The 27,155-nt window shown below is 38.3% G+C and overlaps 1 protein-coding gene across 2 annotated transcripts in view; it reads left to right on the forward strand.

Moving 5' to 3' along the window:
• Window positions 1-27,155, forward strand: part of inppl1a (inositol polyphosphate phosphatase-like 1a) — a 180,404-nt gene that overhangs the window by 60,840 nt on the left and 92,409 nt on the right. For both annotated transcript variants that reach the window (XM_051926536.1, XM_051926535.1), the window contains exons 3-8: window positions 1,553-1,697; window positions 2,843-2,951; window positions 8,607-8,747; window positions 15,258-15,348; window positions 19,811-19,900; window positions 25,933-26,031. In XM_051926536.1, coding sequence (XP_051782496.1) covers window positions 1,553-1,697; window positions 2,843-2,951; window positions 8,607-8,747; window positions 15,258-15,348; window positions 19,811-19,900; window positions 25,933-26,031 — 675 coding nt within the window. The remainder of the gene's footprint in view (window positions 1-1,552; window positions 1,698-2,842; window positions 2,952-8,606; window positions 8,748-15,257; window positions 15,349-19,810; window positions 19,901-25,932; window positions 26,032-27,155) is intronic.

Genomic DNA, 27,155 nt, shown 5'->3' on the forward strand with positions numbered 1-27,155 from the left:
AGGCACATTACCACTTTAGCAAAGCCAATCCATCTAACCTGCATTTGTTTGGACTGTGGGAGGAAACCAGAGCACCTAAGGAGAACATGCAAACTGCATGAATGCTTGAACCATAGTCTCCTTCACTGAGAGAAAACAGTGCTACCACTGCGCCTCCTAGCCAATCAGTAATATTTTTGTTGTTGTTATTAATTGCTATCCTCAATATCGTCCAGCAATTACTCTATTAAAATGGAATAGTGAGCCTCTGATGGTATGACCCCTTGATTTGTAGTGAAGAGCAGTAAGTGGCATAAACAGTCTTGTGCCTCGGCCCACAGGTAAAGCAACCACGGTGATGCCCAAAGAAATTCTGGCTTGATTGGGTAAGGGATGATTAGGCATGATGTAAAACACTGCTCCAAAGATGCCCCGGACTGGAACAAATAGAAAACAATATGGTGAAAAGGTGACTCTACGTCAATGTGTGAAAAGGGCTATGAAGTAGATCCATCTATTTATATTTTTTTCTCCTCTGTAGGCACAATAATAAATGGATTATTCATCTTCCTACCCTGCTTACCCAGAGCAGGGTTGTGGGGCAGCTGGAACCTGTGCCAGCAAGCATCAGATGCAAGACATGTACAACAGCTGGTCAAGGGCGCGCACACATGCACACTTAGAGGCTGCTTTAACAGCCCCAGTTTGCTACTATATTACTTGAGAGCACATTTGTCTGTTGTTTACAAGCCATAGCAGAGCTTATCTGTTGCAGAAACAGAATTGTAGAAATTAAAACAGGATTATACATGTAAGTGCAATATAGCTTGGCATTTGGGGATTATTAGGGTTATCATAAATGCACCCACAACAGAGGCTGTTTGCAGGCAAGGGAAATACAGTAGTTGCAAGAATCTGTGATAAAATGATGATATCTAGTTTCGTTTTGTTACCCCAATGATACCTCATAAATACTGAAGGCATATTTTCTGAAATCGTAACTTATGATGCTTTATAGTGGAAATATTTGGGTAAGTTCTAAGGCTTTTGCATTCACCTATTAACTAGTGTACCCTTTAGTGCCAAAAACGGTGTTTTTAAAAATAGCTTCACTTCAAAACACAGTATTATCTGGCAAATTAATATATAACATGATTGTGAAGAAATAACTTTTGATTGCAAAATATCAAATTTACCCTTTAAGGCTAATGTTAGACTTAAACTGTGGCTTTGGGGGGAGTGTTTATCACAGTTTTGCAAAAACATACACAGACATTATATCCCTCAGTTCATAATTGAAAGTATTAATGCTGAAATGTGTTTGAATTTGCCACTTGCCTTTGTGTGCAGATTAGTAATTAGTAAGGTAGGGCAAGCCTGTAATGTTTACTGGTACAAGTCCAGAAAAAAGAAAATAATAAACATGTGCTTTTGGCTTAATATTCCTTGTTATTTATATAATATTATTTCATACATTTTTAAAACTGTTATCTTTAGTAATTAATATGGATGGAAATATATTTTTGCTATGTTTACTCCCCAGTTCTTTATATCTAACCTTTTTTTGGTGCAGACATCTCAGGGTGTGCAGGTTAAACGTTATAAAACTCTGCCAGAATTGGTCCAATTGTACTTGCAACCTAACCAAGGCCTTGTGACAACTCTATTGTATCCTGTTGACAGAGAGAAAGATAATCCTGAAGACCGTGACTATTCTGGTAAATATTTCAAAGCCTGTTTTGAGTGTAGTCCTTTTTTGACTTTTTTGTTCCTGTGTTTTTAATCTTTTTTTCTTAGATATATGTTATGATTCTCACAAAATTTACTAAAATGGTCATTTAATTTAAACTATTGAAAGTTTATTTATGACATTAGGTACAGGAAAAAAGGTTGGGTATGAAGGAAAAAAGTTCTATAACAGTAATACATAAAATAAATATATGTAAAAAGTGTATGTATGTATGTATATATAGATATCTGCCCAGGGGTTTGTTTCCTGCCTTGCGCCCTGTGTTGGCTGGGATTGGCTCCAGCAGACCCCCGTGACCCTGTAGTTAGGATATAGAGGGTTGGATAATGGATGGATGGATATATATATATAATATATAATCCTAAATCGCAGCGTTACCGATTTGCAAATAGCATTGTTTCAAATCACAGTTTTGATTTGAAATCAATTAATCATTCAGCACTAGTTTATGTGCATTTTGAGATAATTTAAAATAAGGTTGTACTCATTTTAAGATATCTGAAATTCAATTCAAAGTATCTCGATACAACTTTCTGTAAAATTGTCTGTGTTTTCAGTTGGACTTGTCTATTTTGAGATACCTTGAAATGCATTGTAGATATCTGAAAGTGGACAGGAAGCTACCTAAGACACCTGGATATACATCTTAAATTTTATTTCATGATATCTCCTATACACTTTTTAGGATATCTTTATAAAAAGATACAAACTTATTTCTAAATAGCTGAGTATCATTCTCAGAAATCTAAAATCTAAATCTAATCTAAAATACAATTAAGGATACGTTAATTATGTCTAGATAGCTCAAAAATAGCTTTATTTTTTATTTAGAAACATAATGTAAAATTAATTTTGAAATATAGTATCTCTAAATATTAATTTGCCATACTTACTTTAAATGCATTTTGTTTGGAATAAAGTAAGTGTAAGTTTCATGAGGTCATCCTATAGTTGCTCTAGGGATTTATAAATTAACCAAATATTTGTCTGGTTACAACAAAATTGACAACTTAATCTCATTCAGAGTTCATTTCTACGTTGCATTTAATAATGCAGGGAAAGAATGTGTAATGTCCTAATGAGAACTAGCTTGATTTCATCTTTCTGTTGCAGATGGTGAAGATGACAAACCCCCACTGCCCCCTCGCACTGCGTCCACAAGTAACCCTGCCTCCTCAAGTTCAGCAGTTGTTCTTACAGGACATGATACTCACAGTGAAGGGTATATCATTTTTTACTTCTTTTGAACTTGTACATTTCATATTATCTGAACAGCGTCAATTTATTTTATGCAAGCAATCTTCAAATTAAATGTCAAAGCATAATATGTACTGAATAGGGCAGTAAAGTTGTACCTAAAGATATGTTCATATTAAAAAATAAATATTTTAATATATTTGAATATAGGTTAAACGATCTAATTACTACTACATATGTGTTTGTATTTAATGTGACCCTTGTATGCTCTCTTATTGTTATCATTGTTTTTTTGCTTGTGGTGCTTCGCATTGGTCACTTACGACTTGTATAATGGCTCTTGTCCATAAAAATTGATTTTCTGTGCATGAAAAGTGACATGATCAAAGAGAAAAGTGGAACTGGGACACATCACATGCCTGTAGTGCATATTTGAAACCCATACAACATCGCTCATGATTACTTAAACACGTTAAACACACTCTACTTTGGTTCATGCCCCTCCTCCAGCCTTCTGCTCTGTTATGTGCTTTTCCACTGGTGCAAAAGTCAGTGTCCATCTGTATTTTATATAAGTCGTGGCAGCATGAATCTATTCGCGTTTCACAAAAGAAATTACTGAAAGCACTAAATGTTGCATTGTAATGATCTTTCAAGTATCTCCCCTCCCGTTATATTGTTATTTGGCTTACACTTTTATTAATAGCAACTTAAAAGTTCTGCTGCTAAAGCAAATCACAAGAAGCATAACTTGTAGTTTTGTACTAAATTAAAAAAAATTCTGTCATGTCCGCAATATTCAGCCTTGGCCACTTCCCTCCACACTGCTCTCCCAATCATTACTCCTACTGCACACATCCTATCTCCATACCACCCTGTGACACTAGTGAAATACCCAAGTAACTGATTTTCTCTCTATAATAACTAAGGACCAAACTTTCTTCCTCCTGCTCCCGCATACTCTTCTATATACCAACTTTTTAAATACAATCGCTTTCTCTAATGGAGGAGAGCCCTGATGTCCTTCAAGCAGCTCAGCCACCCCCGGGAGTTGGCGAGCATGACTTTCATATACAGTAATCCCTCCTCCAACGCGGGGGTTGCGTTCCAGAGCCACCCGCGAAATAAGAAAATCCGCGAAGTAGAAACCATATGTTTATATGGTTATTTTTATATTGTCATGCTTGGGTCACAGATTTGCACAGAAACATAGGAGGTTGTAGAGAGACAGGAACGTTATTCAAACACTGCAAACAAACATTTGTCTCTTTTTCAAAGGTTTAAACTGTGCTCCATGACAAGACAGAGATGACAGTTCTGTCTCACAATTAAAAGAATGCAAACATATCTTCCTTTTCAAAGGAGTGTGCGTCAGGAGAGAGAGAGAGAACAAAGCAAGCAGTCAAAAAAAAAAATCAATAGGGCTGTTTGGCTTTTAAGTATGCGAAACACCGCCGGTACAAAGCTGTTGAAGGCGGCAGCTCACACCCCCTCCGTCAGGAGCAGGGAGAGAGAGAGAGCCAGAGAAAAACAAAGTCAAAAATCAATACGTGCCCTTTGAGCTTTTAGGTATGCGAAGCACCGTGCAGCATGTCCTTCAGGAAGCAGCTGCACACAGAAGGTAGCAACGTCCCTATCGTCTAGGTGTGCGAACAGCCCCCCTGCTCACACCCCCCTACGTCAGTGCAAGAGAGAGAGAGAGAGAGAGAAAGTAAGTTGGGTAGCTTCTCAGCCATCTGCCAATAGTGTCCCTTGTATGAAATCAACTGGGCAAAACAACTGAGGAAGCATGTAACAGAAATTAAAAGACCCATTGTCCGCAGAAACCTGCGAAGCAGCGAAAAATCCACGATATATATTTAAATATGCTTACATATAAAATCCGCGATGGAGTGAAGCCGCGAAAGGCGAAGCGCGATATAGCGAGGGATCACTGTAATTCTGCAGGCTAAAAGTTATGTTCTTTGAATTATTTTAATCCTAGTGTGTAGTTTCCTCCTTATACAATTCTGATGTCTTAATGTGATATACTAACCATATCAAAAAACTTCATACAGAAAAAAAATGTTCTGTTGGATGATTAAAACATTTTAGATTCATTTGGATTAAAAAATTACAATAGCTATTTTTTTTTTTTTTTTATTTAATCTTCTTCTGAGGAGAAACAAATTAAGGTGGTTTAACCCTGTGGAGAAAAAGGCAGAGTATGATTGAGTGAAGAGTAGCAAAAAGATGGAGGTGGAGGAGATGGAGCCCAGAGGGTATCCAAAGAAAATATGATTAAGGTGTGATGCCAGATGATAGGAAGATAATAGATCTTGCACCAATGGAGGCCCAGGACTGTGGAAAGTGAAAGAAGAACAATAAGGCAGGAGAAAGGGAGGCCATCAGGCTAACTTGGGTAAACCTTGAAAATGGCTATTAAACCACTAGTGATGATGACGACGATAATAATGGCATACTGTATTATACTATGATGATCCCTAAAACCTTTTAGGGGTAAACTTAAATTTTCAAAACTTGCTTTTTCAACACAATATAGTATGAATGATAATTGTGAGTGTAGCATGCATATTTTGAAAAGTATTAAATAATAAACCACACGACTAAAATACTACATCGCACAGAGTCACTCTTGGAGATTCCCAAATGGCCTGATTATCCATATTACTAACCGAGAATGCTAAACCGGATGATGGACGCAGGCACATCTGGCCATGGGCCGTAGCTGCAAAAAGACGTACTGCGCAGGTGCAAAAAGAGTCCGCGAGAGTCGGCTGAGGAGCCGAGAAAGGCGGACAAAAGAGGGCGAGAGAGGCGGATGAGGGTCCGCGAGAGGCGCAGGCGCAAAAAGAGTCCGCGAGAGTCGGAGAAAGGCGGACAAAAGAGGGCGACAAAGGCGGATGAGGGGCCGCGAGTGGCGGACAAGACCACAGAAAAAAGGAGTGAGCACATACAAAAAGGAGAAATGAGGCGCAAAGTCAAACGCAGGAAAAGCACGAAACACATTGCACACGAAACTAGACCCAAAAAAAAAAAAAAAAAAAAAAAAAGAGGCTCGCGCACAACAGCAAGTTTCCCATATGTGCACAAATACTGCATCGCATTGGAACAGTGCACCCTGAAACAAATCAACAACGCAAATATGCACAAATCTACATCCTGGATCCACATGACGCAAACTATCAATCAAAGTGCTGCATCGCAACAGGCACGGATTCAAAACGAAACACCTCCCGTCTCAGACATACGTTAACGGCAAGGAAGGCTACAACGGGCGTCTCACACAGCACAGGCAAATCGATTACAGCTCCAAAACAACACGTCCCAAATACTACACATACAACAACGCGCCTCTCAAACGGCACAAGCAAAACATACACCGGGAAAATTCATTCGGATTAATGAATGTCATTTGCAATCATTGTCATTCAGTTCACTTCCCTGAAGAAACAACTGGCAATACAAGTAATACATTTACACGTTGTTGTCAAAAGGGTCAAATTAGACTGCCTTCTTTACATTCATATACTGAATATCTACAGAAGATTCTAACTGACGATGTACCTGAAAGTGAAATCTTTATCAACTGCATTAGATCCTACAAATCGGTATCCACTATGAACATTAACGGTGGCACTGCACGTGACATCCGTCTTCAAAAAATGTTGTTTATTGATGAATGTACAATGGCATGAAGTCACTTACTCAACACCATTCATAAACTTCTACAAACGTTTATGAATAATAATATTCGATTTGGAGGAAAGGTACTTTTATTAGGAGGAGATTTTAAACAGTGATTAGCTATTCTTCCAGATGCCATGCACTCAGCTATTGTTCAGTGCACCTTAAAATACGCAGACAATTGGCATTGCTTTCAAAAGATACAGTTAGTAAAAAAGATACGATGTCCAGAACCAGATCATAACAATTGCTTATTACAACTGAGAGATGGTACACTCACCAATACAGATGGACTTCAGCCACATATTATTACAATTCCTCAAGCCTTTATCTGCGACGACTTAGTTACAGAGAGATTTGGAACAGCAATCTCATTAGACCAAATGCCCCTTTTAACACAACGCACTATATTATGTCCAAAAAATATTAATGTGCAAAACATAAATACCCAAGTCATTCCATTACTTCCTGGAGAGACACAACTCTTTCTAAGCTCTGACAAACTTGACTCTGATCACAACAATAACCATCTTCATTGACCTTACAAGTTCTGAGCTGGAATTACCTTTTACACTTAAACGGCGTGTACAAAGAAATTTTCCAATAAACCTTTACACTGTGCCACACACTTCATTGTTTGCTTTCTATTTGCATCATCTACACCGTCACACTATTCTATATCTCATTCATACATCACGCTCTTTGTCATTTCCAACACCAGGGGTTGGCGAGCGAAGCGAGCAGGGGGCGGAGCCCCCTAGTATCAGTATAAATTATGAAAATTAAACTAGCATTGTTTACTGCAAAGTTCTATTTGAGTGTAAATCCCTAGTAGATGTGCATTTTTAAGGCATAACATTTCCGGTTGTCTTACATCTAATATTTTTATTGTGTATGAGGTGTACCCTACAGTATATCAAGCTAAATTCTGGCCCATTTGATTGCTCGGAAGATGTAAAATTCGGAATTATGACAAAACTCTGTTTCTAATTGAGAATCTGGCCTGACTTGGTTGGTGGCTATACAAACTAGTTAGAATTTATGAAACAAGAAAGCTAGATTTCTTCAAAACTTTCTTATACCTGACATTTGTAGGAAATGCCACAGGTAGGTAGTGTAAAACTAAAATCTAAACCATACATTTGCATAAATAACCACAAATGAAGGTGATGTTCACAGTATAAGCTTCATTGCTCAATTCTGATTTTTTTCTCTGATTGGATTAGCCAATGTTGTCGGTTCACTTTCATAAGTACCTGTATCTATGTTGTGAATACATGCGCACATTGATATGTTTGCGAATGAGTCGTTTGTGTCACCAAAAACAAAAAACTTCATATTTGTGACATGACTCGTGGTATTAAAGCTGACAAAATGAATGCGGTAGTAGCAAAGTGTATGCCTTCATTTTTACTCTGGAGGATGGCAAACAGTTCGACATCTGTACATGATTAGGTTGAAAAGGTGAAAAAAAGCCTGATGGCTAGCTTTTGCTGTTTTATGCAGCTTATTGCTGGAACAGCTACACCAAGAGGTATGTGGATATGAGAAAGGAACATGCAGTGGTGTGACCGTGATTGTTGTCACAACTGTAACACTCCTTAATTATTTTTTGCCTTGTTTCCACTGGTGGCAGATGACAGTATCACTCGGCCCATGCACATCGGAATTCATGTGTTTTTTTTCCTATCGTACTCTCATTTATGTTGTATTGGATACATGACAATGACTCATCTGATTTGAAAAGATGACATTTCTGTGTCCACACAGCCCTGAAAACATCAGATTTGTATTGCATTAAGGAAAAAATCGGATCTGAGTCTCTACATCTGAGTAATTTGAACATAGCCAAAGTTTACCTTTATGCTTGCCTGCTTTTAAAGCGAATAAAGCAGTTTGACCTTCCTGTCTCGATAGGGAACTTTATAAGTACTATATTAGAAAAGAAAGTGATTACATGATGATGATTGTTACATTTTTTTTTACTTGCCAGTGCTGCTAATGGGTTGAGCACCATATCTCATGATTATTTGAAAGGCAGCTATGCACTGGATTTGGAGGCTGTGAAGCAGGGGGCAAGTAATCTTCCTCATCTTAATAAGACACTGGTCACATCTTGTAAGAGACTACATGGGTGAGTTATACTTTTGCATATTTTTTTTCGTTTTTTCTCTTTCATCTTTCCATATTATGTTTAATAACTTTAAAATCTGTTGGGCTCTGCTATTCAAACTTGTCTGTTGTGTTTTGTCATTTGAATGCCTTTATTTGATACATTAGTTATGCCCATTGGCTAAATTACATATCTGATGTATGTTTGTATTTCTGATGTTACCAGCATGTTTGTTCCTGCAAGAGTACAGTATGTGCTTTAAAAAAGAAAAAAAAAAAAGTTGCCAGTTATAATACAGCACAATTCCATGTGTGAGAAATGCAAGGGGACTATCATTACAAAGCACTTTTTGTATTATAATTCATGCTTACATGTTCCAAAGCAATTAAGTATTTTTTTATCACACACCCTTACTGAAACAGAGCTACAAAAGTCACGATAAGAAATGTACTGTGTTACTGCTATGAGTATGCTTAGTGTTGGATTAGAGCTAAATTTTTGACTTTAGTATTGATACCAGCTCTTGGACCCCAATACCAGTTCAAAAACAATTATGATGCAAATAACCCCCCCAACTCAGAGTCAACATGCAGACACAAATCGCTGGCCTGCCACACAATCATGCACCTCCCCTGTGTGCTGCACTCCATGCATTGATCAGAGGAGCCTCTTCTTTGGAGTATCCAGCAAGTTTACATTAGTATATGTTTCAAGACAGGGTGGGCTGGGGGTCTGAGTTGGGTCCCCCTTAAAGTTTTGATTGCACCTGAAAAACAAACAACAGAAACCTGCCAGTTACTTCCATTACTGTACCATTTTAAAAACTGAGTTTTTTTAAACTTTTTCAGTACTTCTATACCACGCAACCCTACAGGGGTACATGAAGTGTAAGTGTGAAATATGTTGTTGCATTTGTAAAGGATTTTTTCTTTCAATTTTATTAACCGTTTTTTGCTCTGTGAGCTTACAGGCTATTCCCCCCGTTAAATTTTTCATTATATTTAAAAAGGACTAGACTAAAACCTTTTTGATTTTAACTATTGCATATTTATTTAGCTTTTTCCAGCATTTGAACAAAATTATAACATCTTGGTTCTTAGTGTGCTTTATTGTCATGTTTAAGCTGATGTACTGCTGTGGTTTCCAAAAGCCTTACATTTAAATATGTCTACTTTTTGGCATGCTTCAAGTTCCTGATAAGCTGTGCTTTGTTTAGGTAGCTTATCATGTTGACAGAACAATGTTTAATGTGAAAAAATAGTCCCATAGTTTTTGTAGGAATGCTTGATAAAGATTTGCATATTGGAGAGCTGGCTTGGTTTATTTGGGTAATTCAGCAATGTTTGATTGAGCCTCAAGCCCTCCTGCTACCTTTTTAATTTGCAAATAGCTAGAATTAGAGGGTTGAATCAAACAAACATCTAAGCAGGATTACTGTCTTTAATGAAAACTGAATCTGAAACAGTGAATAAACTAATTTGTTAACTAAAATAAAAGTAAGTATTAACAAAATCAGTTCATTTCTTCATTTTTTTTTTTAGCTTAAGAGCAAGTCTTGAGTTTATTGATCAGTTTGTTCAGTCTGCTAGATGTCATCAGCACTGATTTTGCAGGCCAATTCTTAGCTGACCATGACAATAAAGGTTAGGCTGGCACTCTTCTTTAACCTGCTCAAAGCTGGAGTCAATATCAGCAGAAAAAGAAAAGAGCCAAACATATTTGAGTAGCCTTTTTAAACTAATAGCTCGGAGAAAAGTATGTCGTGCATGGTATTTTCACTTTCTACTTTTTCCTAAATTTCAGTATGTATTGACAGATTTTCACTAATATCAAGCTTTAGCAGTTGTGCGTATATTTTACAATATCTTAATAGACCTTAAAGTTGTGGTGAAGCAATGGGGACGCATTTACTTTAACCCATTTTAAATTTTAGGTGACTTTTGCAGACCATGTTTGATTTCAGGTGCATTTCCCTCCCTCACTGCCTGAGAAAGTGAAGCAGCTCTTTACTTTAAAGTTTAATAAGTTGTTTGCAACTTCATAGAATAAATTCAGAGGTAACGTTACATGAAAGAGAATAGTGGTGACAGCTACCACAAAATACAGTCTGCTTTTCGAGAATGTGTGCATTCAGTGTAGGAGCATCTATATATATATATATAATTCACTAAGCCGCCGCCAGAGCAAGCAAGACACCCATGGAAGCACGCAGGACGGAGCCACGCCCACCAACTGTAAGACCATTGGATACGACAACTCGCAGAGCCACGCCCACCAACTCGGACGTGACGACACTGAAAAAACGGTGTCATTTATGTTCATTTGTGCTAGAGTTCACATGCACCTCTGAGCCACGTTGACTGTTCATAGAGGCATGTTTCTCGCGGATGTAAATTGCTATATGCAGCGTGTAAAACAGTTTGCTAGGGGTATCCCATGAGATCGTTAAAACAATCCTTTAAAACTGAGGTTAAAACACAATGAAGGAAGCAGTCTTTAAAAACCAATAAGCCCTGTGCCTCTGTTTCATTAGCGTCTCACCTGCTTCACCGATGCAGGCCCTGCAACAGTCGAGACGCTCTCTCGGCAGCTGACCTTCTCTGTGCCTGACTCCACTACTGTCAGTCGTCTGATTAAAAATGGCCTTTTCAAGGGGAGCTATGGACCTGCTATACCACAGGAACACATTGCCTTCGAGCCTGCTCTCACTCACTCTAACGTACCGGCTTTCTCTCTCTCCTCACTCGCTCGCACACTGCACAGGGGAGAAACACCCGCAGCATGACTCCACCCGGAATTCGTTTCTGCCACACTTCCACGCCCCTCGCTACGCTGTGAGCGCGATGATTATTTATTTAAAAATGGCCTTTTGGAGAGGAGCTGTGGACCCGCTATACTACTGAATAATCAATAGCTGCAACTACTTTGCCCGCCCCAACTCCTCACCTGAGTCAGTTTCGTCTGTGTTCAGCAGTGTTTCCCAAACTCGGTCCTGGTGAACCCCTATGGCTGCAGGGTTTTGTTCCAACCGGATTCCTAATCATTACTGCCGGTGAAACTCATCCGGGATAAGTCGGTTTTTCAAACGCAGCCGTGTAGCAGATTAGTCTACCTGGATGTAATAATCCGAGATGAATGCGCGCCCCCGCGCTGAGTGAAAAGCTAATGTATATTAGGGCCACTACTTTTTTCAATCTACTGTACATTCTGCCTTTAGGTGCAATTTTTAGAAAACATGCAATTTCATATCATCTATATGCTGACGACTGCCAAATTTATTTTTCCCTTAAGCCAACTGACTCCACCAAACCTCTCCTCAACTGCCTATCTGACATTAAGGATTGGCTGGCTGTAAATTTCCTTCACCTGAATGATTCAAAAACCGAGGTCATTGTTTTTAGTCCCGACTACAAACAGATTCCATCTTTTGGCCTCGACTCTCTTCCCACTCCAGTAACTTCGTCTGTCTTTAATCTCGGAATCAAAATGGATTTGTTCCTGAAAATGGATGCTCAAGTCAACAGCACAGTAAAATCCTGTTTTTTCCAGCTCTGGCGTATCGCCAAACTCAAGCCTATTCTGTCTAACCATCTCCTGGAATCAGTAATCCATGCATTTATTACGTCCCGGCTTGATTACTCTAATTCCTGCCTTTATGGTATCAGCAAAGCCACTCTTTCTAGACTACAACTGGTTCAAAATGCGGCTGCAAGGCTTCTAACAGGGAGTGGCAGAGGCCAACATAGTACTCCAATTTTAAAAACCTTACATTGGCTGCCGGTTAGATTCAGAATCGATTTTAAGATACTCCTCCTAACTTATAAGGCATTAAATGGTCTAGCCCCCGCCTATTTGAGTGTTTTGCTCCATCGATACAATCCCCCTCGCGTTCTTAGATCCGCAGATCAGCTACTTCTAACCGTTCCCAAGGCACGTTTCAAAGCTCGTGGTGAAAGGGCTTTCTCCGTCGGTGCACCCAGGCTCTGGAACTCCCTACGCTTAGTGGTTAGGCAAGCCACTTCAGTTGCCACATTCAAATTACGCTTAAAAACGCACTTCTTCACATTGGCTTTTAATTCTTAACTTGTTTCATTTTCTACTTGTTTTTCGCTATTTTCTCTATTTTATTGGGTCCTCTGACCTCTTTTTAGTTTCTTAGTTCAAATTCTCTCAATGTTTGCTTTTAATATTTTGTTTTTAGTCCTGTTTGTTTTAACTGTACAGCGCTTTGGTCGGTTGTAATGCTGTGTTTTTAAGCGCTCAACAAATAAATATGGTATGGTATGGTATATTGAGTCAAGAAAACATGATCAGCAAGTCTTTGATAGGCTGCAACAAAATGATGAAAGAATGGGCGCATTTTTTTCACACAAGCTGTGTGTGTGGGTGGGTGGGTGTTAGTTAATTAGTTACTCGAAGGATTTCAAGATTTAATATGCACACGCGGTAACACTGCAAAAGCAGCCCAAACCAGAGAAGACGGCTGGCAAAAAGTGGCCGACAAATTAAACGTGTGTGCATTGTACTTACTGAAAGCAACGTTTCGGATTTGGCAAATGTTCATTTTTTTCTTTCTGCTTAAAAAACATTTAAAAAGCGGCTTGATTATGTGGCGTATATTACGCCGCGGGTTGGTATGCAGCATGTAAAACAGTTTGTTTGTCGTGGATAATTTGCCTTTTACTATTACACGAAGACAATTTCCTGTTAGATTGGCCTTTGCGTTTACAATTAACAAGGCACAGGGCCAAACTTTCAAAAAGATATGCATGTATCTGCCAAAATCAGTTTTCAGTCACGGACAGTTGCATGTTGCTCTCTCTAGAGTTCCATCTTTTCATTCACTTACTGTTGTATTGTCAAACCCACCCCTTTTAGACAGCTGTGTCTTTCCGGAAGTGTTCAGCCATCAATAAATAATTATGCAGCGTATGCCTACAGGAACACGTGCAGAGAGAGAGAGAGCGCGAGCGACACACACACACACACACACACACATTGCGCGCGTGTGAGAGAGAGAGAGCGCTGGACTCGTAAGAATAATAATACTTCGTTACCTTGATATAGCGGTGTTCTCAGTATTCAAAGCGCTATCCACACAGAGAGGAACCGGGAAGCGAACCCACAATCTTCCACAGTCTCCTTACTACAAAGCACCAGCACTACTACAGCGCCAAAAGGCAGTTAAAGAATGCACCGGGCTCGATTTTGTTTTCACTTCTGTTTACAGCGATCGGGTCGTAGATAGCATTGTTGCAATGTTACTTTCTTGGTGGCTTATTACATTATAGATGTTTCACATGTTCATTTTTTCCCCCTATGCTTAAAAGACATTAAAAAAGTGTTTCTCAACTGTGACTCCGGAACATCTCAGTACGCAAGCTATATTAAGCGTCAACAACGAAGACTCGCTACACCTTAATCTACAAGTACTGACACTTATCCCTACCGACGAAGTAACTTTCACCAGCGTGGCCTTCTTCGTCACAGACGATCCTGCTTTCAGTCACGGACAGTTAGACCTCTGGAGAGAGCAACATAAATCTTTTCATTCACTCACAGTCTTATCCTCAAACCCACGCCATTTTGACAACTGTGTTGTTCAGGAAGTGTTCACCCATCAATACATAATTATGCGGCGTATGCTACGCCGCTGGTTGGCTAGTTTTGTATATTATTCACATTTAGATGAAAGTAAGTGCAGTGTTTACAGCATATACTTAAAATGCAAGATCCACACACATTTAAATAGTCATCTTAGCTATGACCATAAAGACATTGTTAGAAACAGAGAATAGCCAGTGAGTTAAGTCAATCTAGCAGGAAGGCTCTGGGTAAATATATATTGCTGTTGGGCAAATTTTCTAAAGGCAGTGTTAAGATGTTGCTGAAAGAGAACAATTTTCTCTCTCAATTTTTTTTTGGGGGGTTTGACCAGTCTCTGCCAACATTTGCACACCTTCCTCATTTGATCAGGGGAAGACCACACACTATGTTCTGACACAAAATCTGGACCCTGGGGATACCTTTGGGTCTTTCTTTTCCTTTTTTTGAACAATAATACCACCTGGTGGTTCAGAGCAAGTGAAACACCAGAACAGACTAGTCTGACTAGCAAACAGACCAGAGTTTCTAGTTACAAGAGAAGAAAACTGAATTAAAATGGAAAATAATATAAAAGTAAAAACTGAAAAATAAGACCTGTATTAAGGTTACCTGTTTGGAACCAGAATAGATACTCGGCATTCAGCAGAAATTCTTTGGAAGCTGAAGGTAAAATTCACATGATTGGTAATTTTATAGGTAGAAGAGGGAATTTTTTAATTCTTTTTTTTTTTTTTTTTTTTTAGAAATATGGTCTCCATCCTAACTGAAGACTATCTTACTTCCAAATTGCATGAATAGGACTTCTGATTAACCACTTGGCTTTATGTTTAACTTTGCTATGACTTATACCCATGAATTAAACTAGCTCTTCAGTATTCCTTTGTGCATATGTGCTTTGCTTAAAATGTTTGTGTTTGCCTTTAGGGAGGTAGATAAAGTTCTTGCCGGGCTGGAGATTCTATCAAAGGTGTTTGACCAGCAAAGCTCTGTGATGGTTTCACGGATGATACAGCAGGTACAGAAGTTTTGAATTCAGAAACAGTAAATTTTTTTAAACATATAGATTAGAAATCCTAACATGTATGCCCAACTGTAAAATGTATAGTTTTTCTGATTTAGTTTGCTTCCAGCACAAAATTGTTACTTTTGTTGTTACTGACTTTTGTTGTGTCTTTCCATTCTAGCTCATTAATACTTAATTACAGGTACTGTGTGTATATACAGTTTATATATTTTTTAAATTCTGGTAATGTAAACATTTGCAGCATGAATATACTTGCTGTAATTAAAGTTTGGTGCAAACCTTACGAATTACAAACAAAAAAAACGAACACATATACTGTAATACATTTACAATAAAGCAATAAATGTGATTGACACTTTTGGTGGCAAGGGATTGTGTGTAATTTCAGAGTGCATAATGTGTTACTTATGGCATTTTGAATCATACATCAGTATGCTAGCCATTTGATGTTTTTTGACCTGACTTCTTCTACATGTGCTCCATTTCATTCTTGTTGCTCACATACAGAATAGAAAAAATACTTACCAGAGGCACCCTGTGGTTTAAATGGGATTTCAAATCTTTACACTGAAAAATTGCAGAAATCGTACCTAAAATAAGTTGGTTTTTTTGTAGGTTTCATAAATTATAGAGTAAGTGTTATTTGGATGGCTAGTTTGAAATTTTTTCAGCTACAGTATATCTCACTCCAGCATAAACTGTCCTATATTTTTTTCTTTCAATGCATGGCACAATATAATGTATATCATTCTTAGACACTTTACTTGGGTGCAATGACTATTTGTCCTTTTGATGTAGACATGTGTATACACTCTGATGGTACTTTTGTTTCTTGAAAGGAAAAAACAATTCATATTTAAACTATGTGTGGGGAGCTTGTGTGTGTGCAGACATACCGTTTATAAATTAATGAGTCTAGAACAGGAAAAGTTCCCAAAACCCATTTTATATATAAAACTATTCATGCATTGTACAGTAATCCCTCGCTATATCGCGCTTCGACTTTCATGGATTTTATATGTAAGCATATTTAAATATATATCGCGGATTTTTCGCTGGTTCATGGGTTTCAGTGGACAATGGGTTTTTTAATTTCTGGTACATGCTTCCTCATTTGGTTTGCCCAGTTGATTTCATACAAGGGACGCTGATGGCTGAGAAGCTACCCAATCAGAGCACATATTACGTATTAAATAAAACTCCTCAAATATATTGTGAGCAGGGGGGCTGTTCGCACCCCTAGAGGATACGGACTCTCCTCAAAAACACTGAAAGACTACCTTCACATTGCTCCCTTCCTTGCTGGGCTTACTTGTGGCCGCTTTGTTGCGCGATATGCTTCCCGCACGGTGCTTCGCATACTTAAAAGCCCAAACAACACATATTGATTTTTGATTGTTTGCTTTTCTCTCTCTCTCTCTCTCTCTCGCTCTGACATTCTCTGCTCCTGACGGAGGGGGTGTGAGCAGGGGGGCTGTTCGCACCCGTTGAGGATATGGACGCTCGTCTAAAAAATGCTGAAAGACTACCTTCACATTGCTCCCTTCATTGCTGGGCTTACTTGTGGCTGCTTTGTCAAGCGATATGCTTCCCGCAGGGTGCTTCGCATACTTAAAAGCCCAAACAGCACCTATTGATTTTTGATTGTTTGCTTTTCTCTCTCTCTCTCTCTCTCTCTCTCTCACACTGACATTCTCTGCTCCTGACGTGCACTCCTTTTGAAGAAGAAGATATATTTGCATTCTTTTAATTGTGAGACGGAACTGTCATCTCTGTCTTGTCATGGAGCACATTTAAACTTTTGAAAAAGAGACAAATGTTTGTTTGCAGTGTTTGAATAAAATTTCTGTCTCTCAACAACCTCCTGTGTTTCTGTGCAAATCTGTGACCCAAGCGTGACAATATAAAAATAACCATATAAACGTATGGTTTTTACTTCAGGGATTTTCACCTTTCGCGGGGGGTTCTGGAACGCAACCCCCGCGATGGAGGATGGATCACTGTATATAATTTTTAAAGGAACAGAAAATGGTAATCATTTATTTGTTACAATGAATTTTGTGTGTGTGTGTGGCAAGCGATAGGCTGCAGTCATGCACAAAAACATAATTTCCAAATTGAAATAATAAATTTTTGACCCAGTCTCTGTTTTAAGCAAGAGAAGAGTGTGCAGATGAGAAGACTTTTTTTTCCCTTGCCCAGTTATTGTCACAAAGTAATCCCAAGTAGACCATTGTCATCCTCTCTGCCACTGTTTTCATATCATCATCTTCCTTCCACATCAGCTACTGTATTCACCATCTGAATCTTCACTGTAAAAGGAAGTTTAAAAATTACTTTGTCTTCATAACTTCTGTCATGTTACCTCTTAATTTCTGTTTGCTCAATATAAACATATTGTCTATAAGGCTATGTTCCTCACTACTTTGTTTTCATTTAAACCAAAACCAAATCTGTGTTTTCCCATCTGTGGTGAAGCACTGTAGTGACCAGTAAATTATTTGTCTTTTGTGCATATATGCAGCATTCAAAATGTCCAAAATGCAATTTAGATGCACACAGGTAAACAACTCAACAAGTGCAATGGAAAGCAACACTTTTATGCCTGCTATTTTGTAATATGTCTCCTAATGTTTTGGGTGGCCAATCAGGGAATGAGATGTTGTAATGAGCAGAATACTGTCAGGAAGGGTCAGATAATAAGCACAAACAAATCAGAGCACAATAAGAGTCTGCGTTTTCATCTGTCTGCATTACAACTCTGAAGCTGTATTTTCATAAGTATATGGCTCTTGGATCTCATTTATAAAACTTTGCATGGATAGATTGTGACAATCTGATTTATATCACCTGGCATATGCACATTTCTATGCAGTTTAACTTTGTGAATAACAATTATCTTGTAAATGTGCATATGTGAACATGCCTTGAACTCTACCTTCTAGCCAAACTAAGACAGCCAGCCATATATGGACCATGTTAATCAACCTTATACCTCAGCAGCCTCCCTCTTGACTCATCGTGCTGTTCTCCGCAACTGAGTGCGTCAAAGAACATGTGTGGCATTTTAGTGCCAACTCTTCTGCACTCTGTGGATCAGAACGACATAAAGTGCCAGTCTCTGAGGGGGTAGTCACTGTCACCTTGCACATGTAATGATGTATTTGCTGTTACAGTGAATAGTATAGGCCCTATATTAAAAACTGAGGGTTCAGCCAGTTACCTAACCAATAAGCTAGCCACCACGTACAGTACCATCATGTCTGCCAAATCTACTTTGCCTTAAAATTAATGAATCACGGGTTGACCCAGACCCCTGAGCCATAACATTTGTACATACAGCACAGTTATGTAATGTAATGCAAATGCTTATGGTTAGCAAAAGCAGCTTCATTCTCACTGGGTGCCCTTTAGGAAAACACTGCTGCAAATAGTGTTTTCATGTTGGCAAAAGGCTGTTATGTTTTATGTATGTACACCCAAAACAAATGAAACTGAATGTAGTGGTTAATGGCTTCCAGCACTGCAGGCATAATGGAATGATTCTTGGCTGAGATATCTCTGACCTATTGGCCAGTTCCCTGGGAAGTGACTACAGTTAAGCTATATATACTGATAAAAAACAGAAAAAGTTCTTCATTGCAAATACACAGCATTAGCCCTCGCAATAGGAGCTAAAATAGTGTCTGCACATCGTATTCATAACTGTTGCGCTTTAATATGTTTGTCATATCAAAGCTCGTTATAATAATGAGTTGGGCTGATATGATTCATTATACACATGATAATTTTTTTTTTGGCTGCAATTCCCTACTGCACACACTTATCCCCGTTAGCTGTTTTTATGTCATTTGTAATTAATAAGCTGCATTTATCTTAAATAATTATACTTTGAAAAATGCATCATGTGATGTTTTCCGTGCCTGTCTTTTTTTATGAAATAAACAGAAAAATGCTGTCATTGTGGGAATGTATTCAGCTTATATATGGTACTGCAGTGATTTGATTTGGCATGAATTTTTGTCATAGAAAAAGCAAATGAACTTTAAGGGCTTCTGCTAGATCAATCAATAAATAAATAAAAGTCTATTGGCTGCCACCTTCACAGTTCAAGATGGTCATAACATACCTTAGAATGCAGAAGATCAACATTTTGTGTTGTCTTTACTGGTCACTCGTGAAGTTCAATAATGTCATTAGTTTAAGTGCTTATATCAGTCTATTTCCACACTACCTTACATTTCTATTTTGCTTGTGTTTTAGGGAAAAATTGCCAGCAGTCGTCCAACAAGCTGGTTTCTAATTCAGAGGTCAATAACTCAGCAATGTAAAGTGCCAGTATTCATAAACGAAAATCTGTGTTTAATGTTGTTTAACATTTTTGGAGAAAATAGGGTTAAAATATTAACTACAGTAGAATCTTACTCTCTTTTTGTTTCCATTTCTTTGTTAGACAAATAGTCAAAGTGGTGACCAGGAACTGGAAAATCTTGTAACAAAACTTTCAATCCTCAAGGACTTGTTGTCTTCAATTGAAAAAAAGGTAAGGGCTTTCTTTACAAGATTCCAAAAATGTGAAATGCAGCTTAAGAAAGCAATTGATTGTAAATAGATATAGAGAACTTTATACTCGTCTCCATGGGGAAATTTGGCTGTTTAGTGAAGCTCTTTAAATAAATAAATAGTAAAATTGGTAGATGGATAGGTAAATAAATACACACACACACACAGTTTGGTCTGAACACACATCAGAATTACTATAATAAAGCAAGAAAATTAAAAAGAAGTTAGTTCTGACTTGGCTGTCACAGTAAGGCATTATGCAGACTATTGCTGTTGGTTTGGTATAAAGGGAGCCCCATTTGTATTTCTTGACATATCTCTGCTGAATAATTTGTTGGCACTCTGTTTTGTTTTAATTATCTGCTTCGCTACAACCTACAGGGGATCCATCGTGTATCTTATTACTGAGCTTTCCCTTTTAATTAGCCTGTTGATTTGGTGGGCCTCTCTTGACCTGATTTTACCAGCCAAGTACACAACAGTGTAGAATATCGCACTGGCCATTATGGAGTGAAATTTCAACCTTCAGGCTCCACTTCCTCATTATTCTGGAGGTAACAGGTTGCCATCTAACAAGAGGCTTGTAGCTGGGAATGAGATGAATCGGTTTGTCTTCTAATTTGCCTAAAGAGAGGTGTAGAATAAATAATCTAAAACATTGTAATTATTCTCAAGCTTATAACAGTATCTACTTTGTATGTGTGTGCATGTAATATATATATATATAATATATATATATATATATATATATATAAATAATATACTGTATATGCACACAAACTTGGCAGAGGCCAACACAGAAAGATCGGTCATAGGTACTGGCACCTAAGTTTCTAATGGGGAAGCCATAGAAATTGTACTTAGCGCTACTAAATGTGAAGATTTATTTGATCAGACACAGAGAGACGCACTGTGAACACAAATATTGTGTAATATTTGACCTATATTTTTTTATGAGGACTTGACTTAACATTGCATCATTTTCTTCGAAAATACATGCTCACTTTTCACTTTAATATGTCAATGTAATACATACAGTGCATCCGGAGAGTATTCACAGCGCATCACTTTTTCCACATTTTGTTATGTTACAGCCTTATTCTAAAATGGATTAAATTCATTTTTTTCCTTTTTTCCTACACACAACACCCCATAATGACAATGTGAAAAAAGTGTACTTGAGATTTTTGCAAATTTATTAAAAATAAAAAAATTGAGAAAGCACATGTACATAAGTATTCACAGCCTTTGCCATGAAGCTCAAAATTGAGCTCAGGTGCATCCTGTTTCCCCTGATCATCCTTGAGGTGTTTCTGCAGCTTAATTGGAGTCCACCTGTGGTAAATTCAGTTGATTGGAAAGGCACACACCTGTCTATATAAGGTCCCACAGTTGACAGTTCATGTCAGAGCACAAATCAAGCATGAAGTCAAAGGAATTGTCTGTGGACCTCCAAGACAGGATTGTCTCGAGGCACGAATCTGGGGAAGGTTACAGAAAAATTTCTGCTGCTTTGAAGGTCCCAATGAGCACAGTGGCCTCCATCATCCGTAAGTGGAAGAAGTTTGAAACCACCATGACTCTTCCTAGAGCTGGCTGGCTATCTAAACTGAGCGATCGGGGGAGAAGGGCGTTAGTCAGAGAGGTGACCAAGAACCCGATGGTCACTCTGTCAGAGCTCCAGAGGTCCTCTGTGGAGAGAGGAGAACCTTCCAGAAGGACAACCATCTCTGCAGCAATCCACCAATCAGACCTGTATGGTACAGTGGCCAGACGGAAGCCACTCCTTAGTAAAAAGCACATGGCAACCCGCCTGGAGTTTGCCAAAAGGCACCTGAAGGACTCTCAAACCATGAGAGAGAAAATTCTCTGGTCTGATGAGACAAAGATTGAACTCTTTTTGGTGTGAATGCCAGGCGTCACGTTTGGAGGAAACCAGGCACCGCACATCACCAGGCCAATACCATCCCTACAGTGAAGCATGGTGGTGGCAGCATCATGCTGTGGGGATGTTTTTCAGCGGCAGGAACTGTGAGACTAGTCAGGATAAAGGGAAAGATGACTGCAGCAATGTACAGAGACATCCTGGATGAAAACCTGCTCCAGAGCGCTCTTGACCTCAGACTGGGGCAATGGTTCATCTTTCAGCAGGACAACAACCCTAAGCACACAGCCAAGATATCAAAGGAGTGGCTTCAGGACAACTCTGTGAATGTCCTTGAGTGGCCCAGCCAGAGCCCAGACTTGAATCCGATTGAACATATCTGGAGAGATCTTAAAATGGTTGTGCACCGACACTTCCCATCAAACCTGATGGGGCTTGAGAGGTGCTGCAAAGAGGAATGGGTGAAACTGGCCAAGGATAGGTGTGCCCAGCTTGTGGCATCATATTCAAAAAGACTTGAGGCTGTAATTGCTGCTAACGGTGCATCGACAAAGTATTGAGCAAAGGCTGTGAATACTTATGTACATGTGATTTCTCAGTTTTTTTATTTTTAATAAAGTTGCAAAAATCTCAAGTCAACTTTTTTCACGTTGTCATTATGGGGTGTTGTGTGTAGAATTCTGAGGAAAAAAATGAATTTAATCCATTTTGGAGTAAGGCTGTAACATAACAAAATGTGGAAAAAGTGATGCACTGTGAATACTTTCCGGATGCACTGTAGGGTACTGGCACTTAAGTATATCCACTTCAAGTACTTGCTTTGCTTATACATTCACAAATGTGGATATTAATGGGGGACCACATACAACTGATGAGTAACATAAAAATAAATACTTGAATAAATATCATAAACAATTGAAAATTGTAAACATCTAATAGTGATATATACTCAGGTTTCACATTATTTCTGCTGATTACCTGTTTCAATTAAAAGAATACAATTCCCTGTAAAATTCTGTTTTTCAATGACCATCAACAAAAGCCAAGAACTAAGAAGAGCCATGAACTAAGAAAGGCAGAAAAGCACTTAGTTACATAGTGCCACTGGTTAATCAGGTGTATCACAAGTACTATCACTGGGGCTTATTGTCTTATGAAGCTTCCCAGGTGAAGCCAGCTAACACTGCTGGTTTTCTTGTAAATATGTTTTAAACTACTATGAAAATGGTTCGATAGTAATTATCTGTTTTTTTGGCAAAATAAAATTAAGTGATTTTTATAGTACTAAGCAAGAATTTCTAGTTTGTTTGTAAAATATTCCCACAAGTGCTTATTTTTCAATTATTTATAGTGCATTTCAGAGCTTCATAGCTTTTTCAGAGGATAAGAAATTATAACCATTTAGTCAGCGTTTTCTTACGTGTTTATCCAGTAGCGTGTTGCAGGGAAACAGTTTGCAGGTTGCAGATTAACCTAGCATATACATATGTTCTTGTAGTATGAAGGTGGGAAACCCAGGTAAAACTACAAATGCAATGTCTACACCAACATTGGCCAAACTATGGCTCTGAAGCCGTGAGGCACCAAGACCATAGTCTGTCTTGCTTTAATAATGAGAGGAAAATTTAGCATTGCAGATTTTGTTAATTCTATGCAAAAAAAAAAAAAAAATACCATTTCTATCACAGTAAGCAAGCAAGCAAATGACCCATTTGTGAAAAGGGATGTGTTTAACTGGAATAAAAAGTGTTTTGAGATGGCAGGAGTGATGGGCAAGGCAGACACTATATGGGGTTCCACCAGGAGCTCTGTTCAGACATGACAAAGAGATGTGTGCCGCTTGACCCTCCTTTGACTCTCAGCAATCCAGTTTGGTGTATTCAGCTTGCTCTGTTACATTTTAATATTACTGAACTATTGAGATAAATATTATTACTGTTCTGTAAATTGTTCTTTGCATCAAACTTACTTCTGTTTTCCTAAATCTTTTCATTTCACATAAAAATTTTGCAAGGTCTTAAGCTCAGAAGCACTAGATATTAAGTAACTAGCCAACCCGCTGCGTAGCCGTGGTAGTGTTGCAGCTTTGCAGTAAGGAGATTTTGGGTTCGCTTCCCGGTTCCTCCCTGTGTGGATAGCGCTTTGAATACTGAAAACACCGGTATATCAATGTAATGAAGTAATAATATTCTTATGCGTCCAGCGCGCTCTCTCTCTCGTGCACGCGCCTGTATGTGTGTGTGTGTGAGTGAGTGTGTTGCTCGCTCGCCGCACGTGTTCCTGCAGGCATACGCCGCATAATTATTTATAGGCTCACCCACCTTTTAAGGCGACCGGCTTTAGTTGACCACTTCTTAAGGCAATTCAATATGTAGATCAATTTGATATTTTATACAGTGAAAAATAAAATTCATGTACCACAACTCGTTAATTTGGTTACATTGAATCTGAGCCGCATTACTTTAATACTTGTGGTTTCTATTATTTTTGCGACGAAATTTAAACTTTTGTTCTGTATAATTTCGAAAACTTCCTTGAATACAGTAATCCCTCCTCCATCGCGGGGGTTGCGTTCCAGAGCCACCCGCGAAATAAGAAAATCCGCGAAGTAGAAACCATATGTTTATATGGTTATTTTTATATTGTCATGCTTGGGTCACAGATTTGCGCAGAAACACAGGAGGTTGTAGAGAGACAGGAACGTTATTCAAACACTGCAAACAAACATTTGTCTCTTTTTCAAAAGTTTAAACTGTGCTCCATGACAAGAACAGAGATGACAGTTCTGTCTCACAATTAAAAGAATGCAAACATATCTTCCTCTTCAAAGGAGTGCGCGTCAGGAGCAGAGTCTGTCAGAAAGACAGAGGAAAGCAAACAAATCAATAGGGCTGTTTGGCTTTTAAGTATGCGAAGCACCACCGGTACAAAGCTGTTGAAGGCGGCAGCTCACACCCCCTCCGTCAGGAGCAGAGAGAGAGAGAGAGCCAGAGAAAAACAAACAGTCAAAAATCAATATGTGCCCTTCGAGCTTTTAAGTATGCGAAGCACCGTGCAGCATGTCACTTCAGGAAGCAGCTGCACAGAAGATAGCAACGCTGAAGATAATCTTTCAGCATTTTTAGACGAGCGTCCGTATCGTCTAGGTGTGCGAACAGCCCCCCTGCTCACACCCCCTACGTCAGGATCAGAGAAAGTCAGCGCAAGAGAGAGAGAAAAGTACATTGGGTAGCTTCTCAGCCATTTGCCAATAGCGTCCCTTGTTTGAAATCAACTGGGCAAACCAACTAAGGAAGCATGTACCAGAAATTTAAAGACCCATTGTCCTCAGAAATCCGCGAACCAGCAAAAAATCTGTGATATATATTTAAATATGCTTACATATAAAATCCGCGATAGAGTGAAGCCGCGAAAGGCGAAGCGCGATATAGCAAGGGATCACTGTACTATATTCGGTGTGAAAACTCTATTAGTGCCTTTTATCAGTTTTCCCTGTTGTGGAGTGTCCACTACATGGACAACTATGTCCTCAGAGCGCTTTGCTCTTGAAAATGTCGTGTCGCAAAAGTCAATGAATGACTGCTAATAAAGTGACCAAGTTAGAAGAAGTAAGGAAGGACAAAATTTCTTTGTATACAAATCTAAAAATAGCCTACCTAATCTCCAAGAACGCGCATAAAAGCAAGGGAACGATGGGAGCACCAGAACTCTGCTCACATCGCGTCACTTCGTACCGCAAGTAGTAAGTCTGTGATAAGCGGAATACCACTACGCTTTGAACTCGTGGGACGGAAGGACAAACCCGACCGTTTTTATATAGTGTCTTGATTGATGATATTGAAATAATGTCTTCTTGCCGCCATAACAAGATCACAAGTGCCATATCTGCTTTATTTATTTTACACATGTAATGAACATTTTATCACTCTTCTAGGTGAAACCAGGTGGAACAACTAGTATTTGGTGAATTTTGGTGACTCACCAAGTCTTTATTTCTTAACTTGGTTGCACGTGTTCTGTTAAGGAATAATAACTACTGTTGTATTTACATTTTGTAGTGTTTTATTTGCATGGGTTTCACCAAACTGATTTTTCTTCTTTTGTGTGTTTTTTTATTACTGTTTAAGGCTTTAAAAGCACTACAGGATATGAGCTCCCCAGCATTTTCACTTCCGTCTGCTCCTTTTACACGACATCAGAAGACTATTCCAGTACAATTCTTTGAGGTAATTTGTTAATTGTTATTTTGACTAGGTTTTAAATGTACAACTCAGTTCTTACTATTAATTTGACTCCATTCTTATTATAATATTTATTTCTTTCATCATATATTATGTTATGACTTCCGTGTTGAATCTGTATAATTTCATACAGAACTTAGAGATTCTGTTCATTATGCATTAATGATGTGCTAAAGCAGGCATCGCCTGCAGATACTTGGCAGGAAATAAAAAATTAATTTGTGCATAGAGCTGTCAGAATGTATTTCACTATTTAAATATGATATGAACATCTAAAAAAATGTATACGTTGGTGGAAATGGACAATGAGATGTATAACAACCGTGGCTTTTTTATTTTGCTAATTAGAAAACAATTAATGCACTGTTACACAAAATTATGTTCATATTGCCTTTAAGGTTGCCATCTTATTTTTTTTTTATTTTTTTTTTCAATGGTGAAATGAGCAACCATCTATGAGAAAGAGCATCCTTTTTCTTGTGAGCTGAAAGCTGCTGTTTGAGGGAAATTCTATTTAAAATATATAGCCAACAGTGTTTTACTCCTATGCTGCTGCTGACAACAGGGATTAAATATCTCGCAAACTAACACAACCAAACCCAAAATGAACATTTTATTCTTCTGTGCATTGCTAAAGTTGTGGGAGTTTTTTTTTTTTTTTTTGAAAAACAAAAAAAAAAAAAGGTTAGATGACTTATTCAAATAAACCTTAGATTGTATCAGTTTTTGTTATGTGCTTCCAGGGGGTAATACACAATGTCACTGCTATTCTTCATTTTATATATAAGCACAATGATTGTTTGTGTTCACAGATGAATTAATTAAATACAGTTAATGTTGTATTGTTATAGCCAATATGGAGGGGTTAGGGTGAGGGAGGCGTAACACATAAAGCCTGTTTTGTGTTAAAGCTTGTGGTTTTGTTTGTTGCTTAATTAAGTGTATAGAACGGACATTTTTAAGTAGTGCTTGTCACATTTGTCTGAGAACTACTGCAGGCTATGAGCTCACATTTTTTACACCTTCATCCTAACCAGCCACAAACTGCAAGCTGATCTTACTAATAAATAAAATACATGAAGTAAAAAAATTTGTCATATCCTTAAGAA

This window comes from Erpetoichthys calabaricus, chromosome 4 (genome assembly GCF_900747795.2).
Source record: "Erpetoichthys calabaricus chromosome 4, fErpCal1.3, whole genome shotgun sequence".
NCBI classification, from domain to species: Eukaryota; Metazoa; Chordata; class Cladistia; order Polypteriformes; family Polypteridae; genus Erpetoichthys; species Erpetoichthys calabaricus.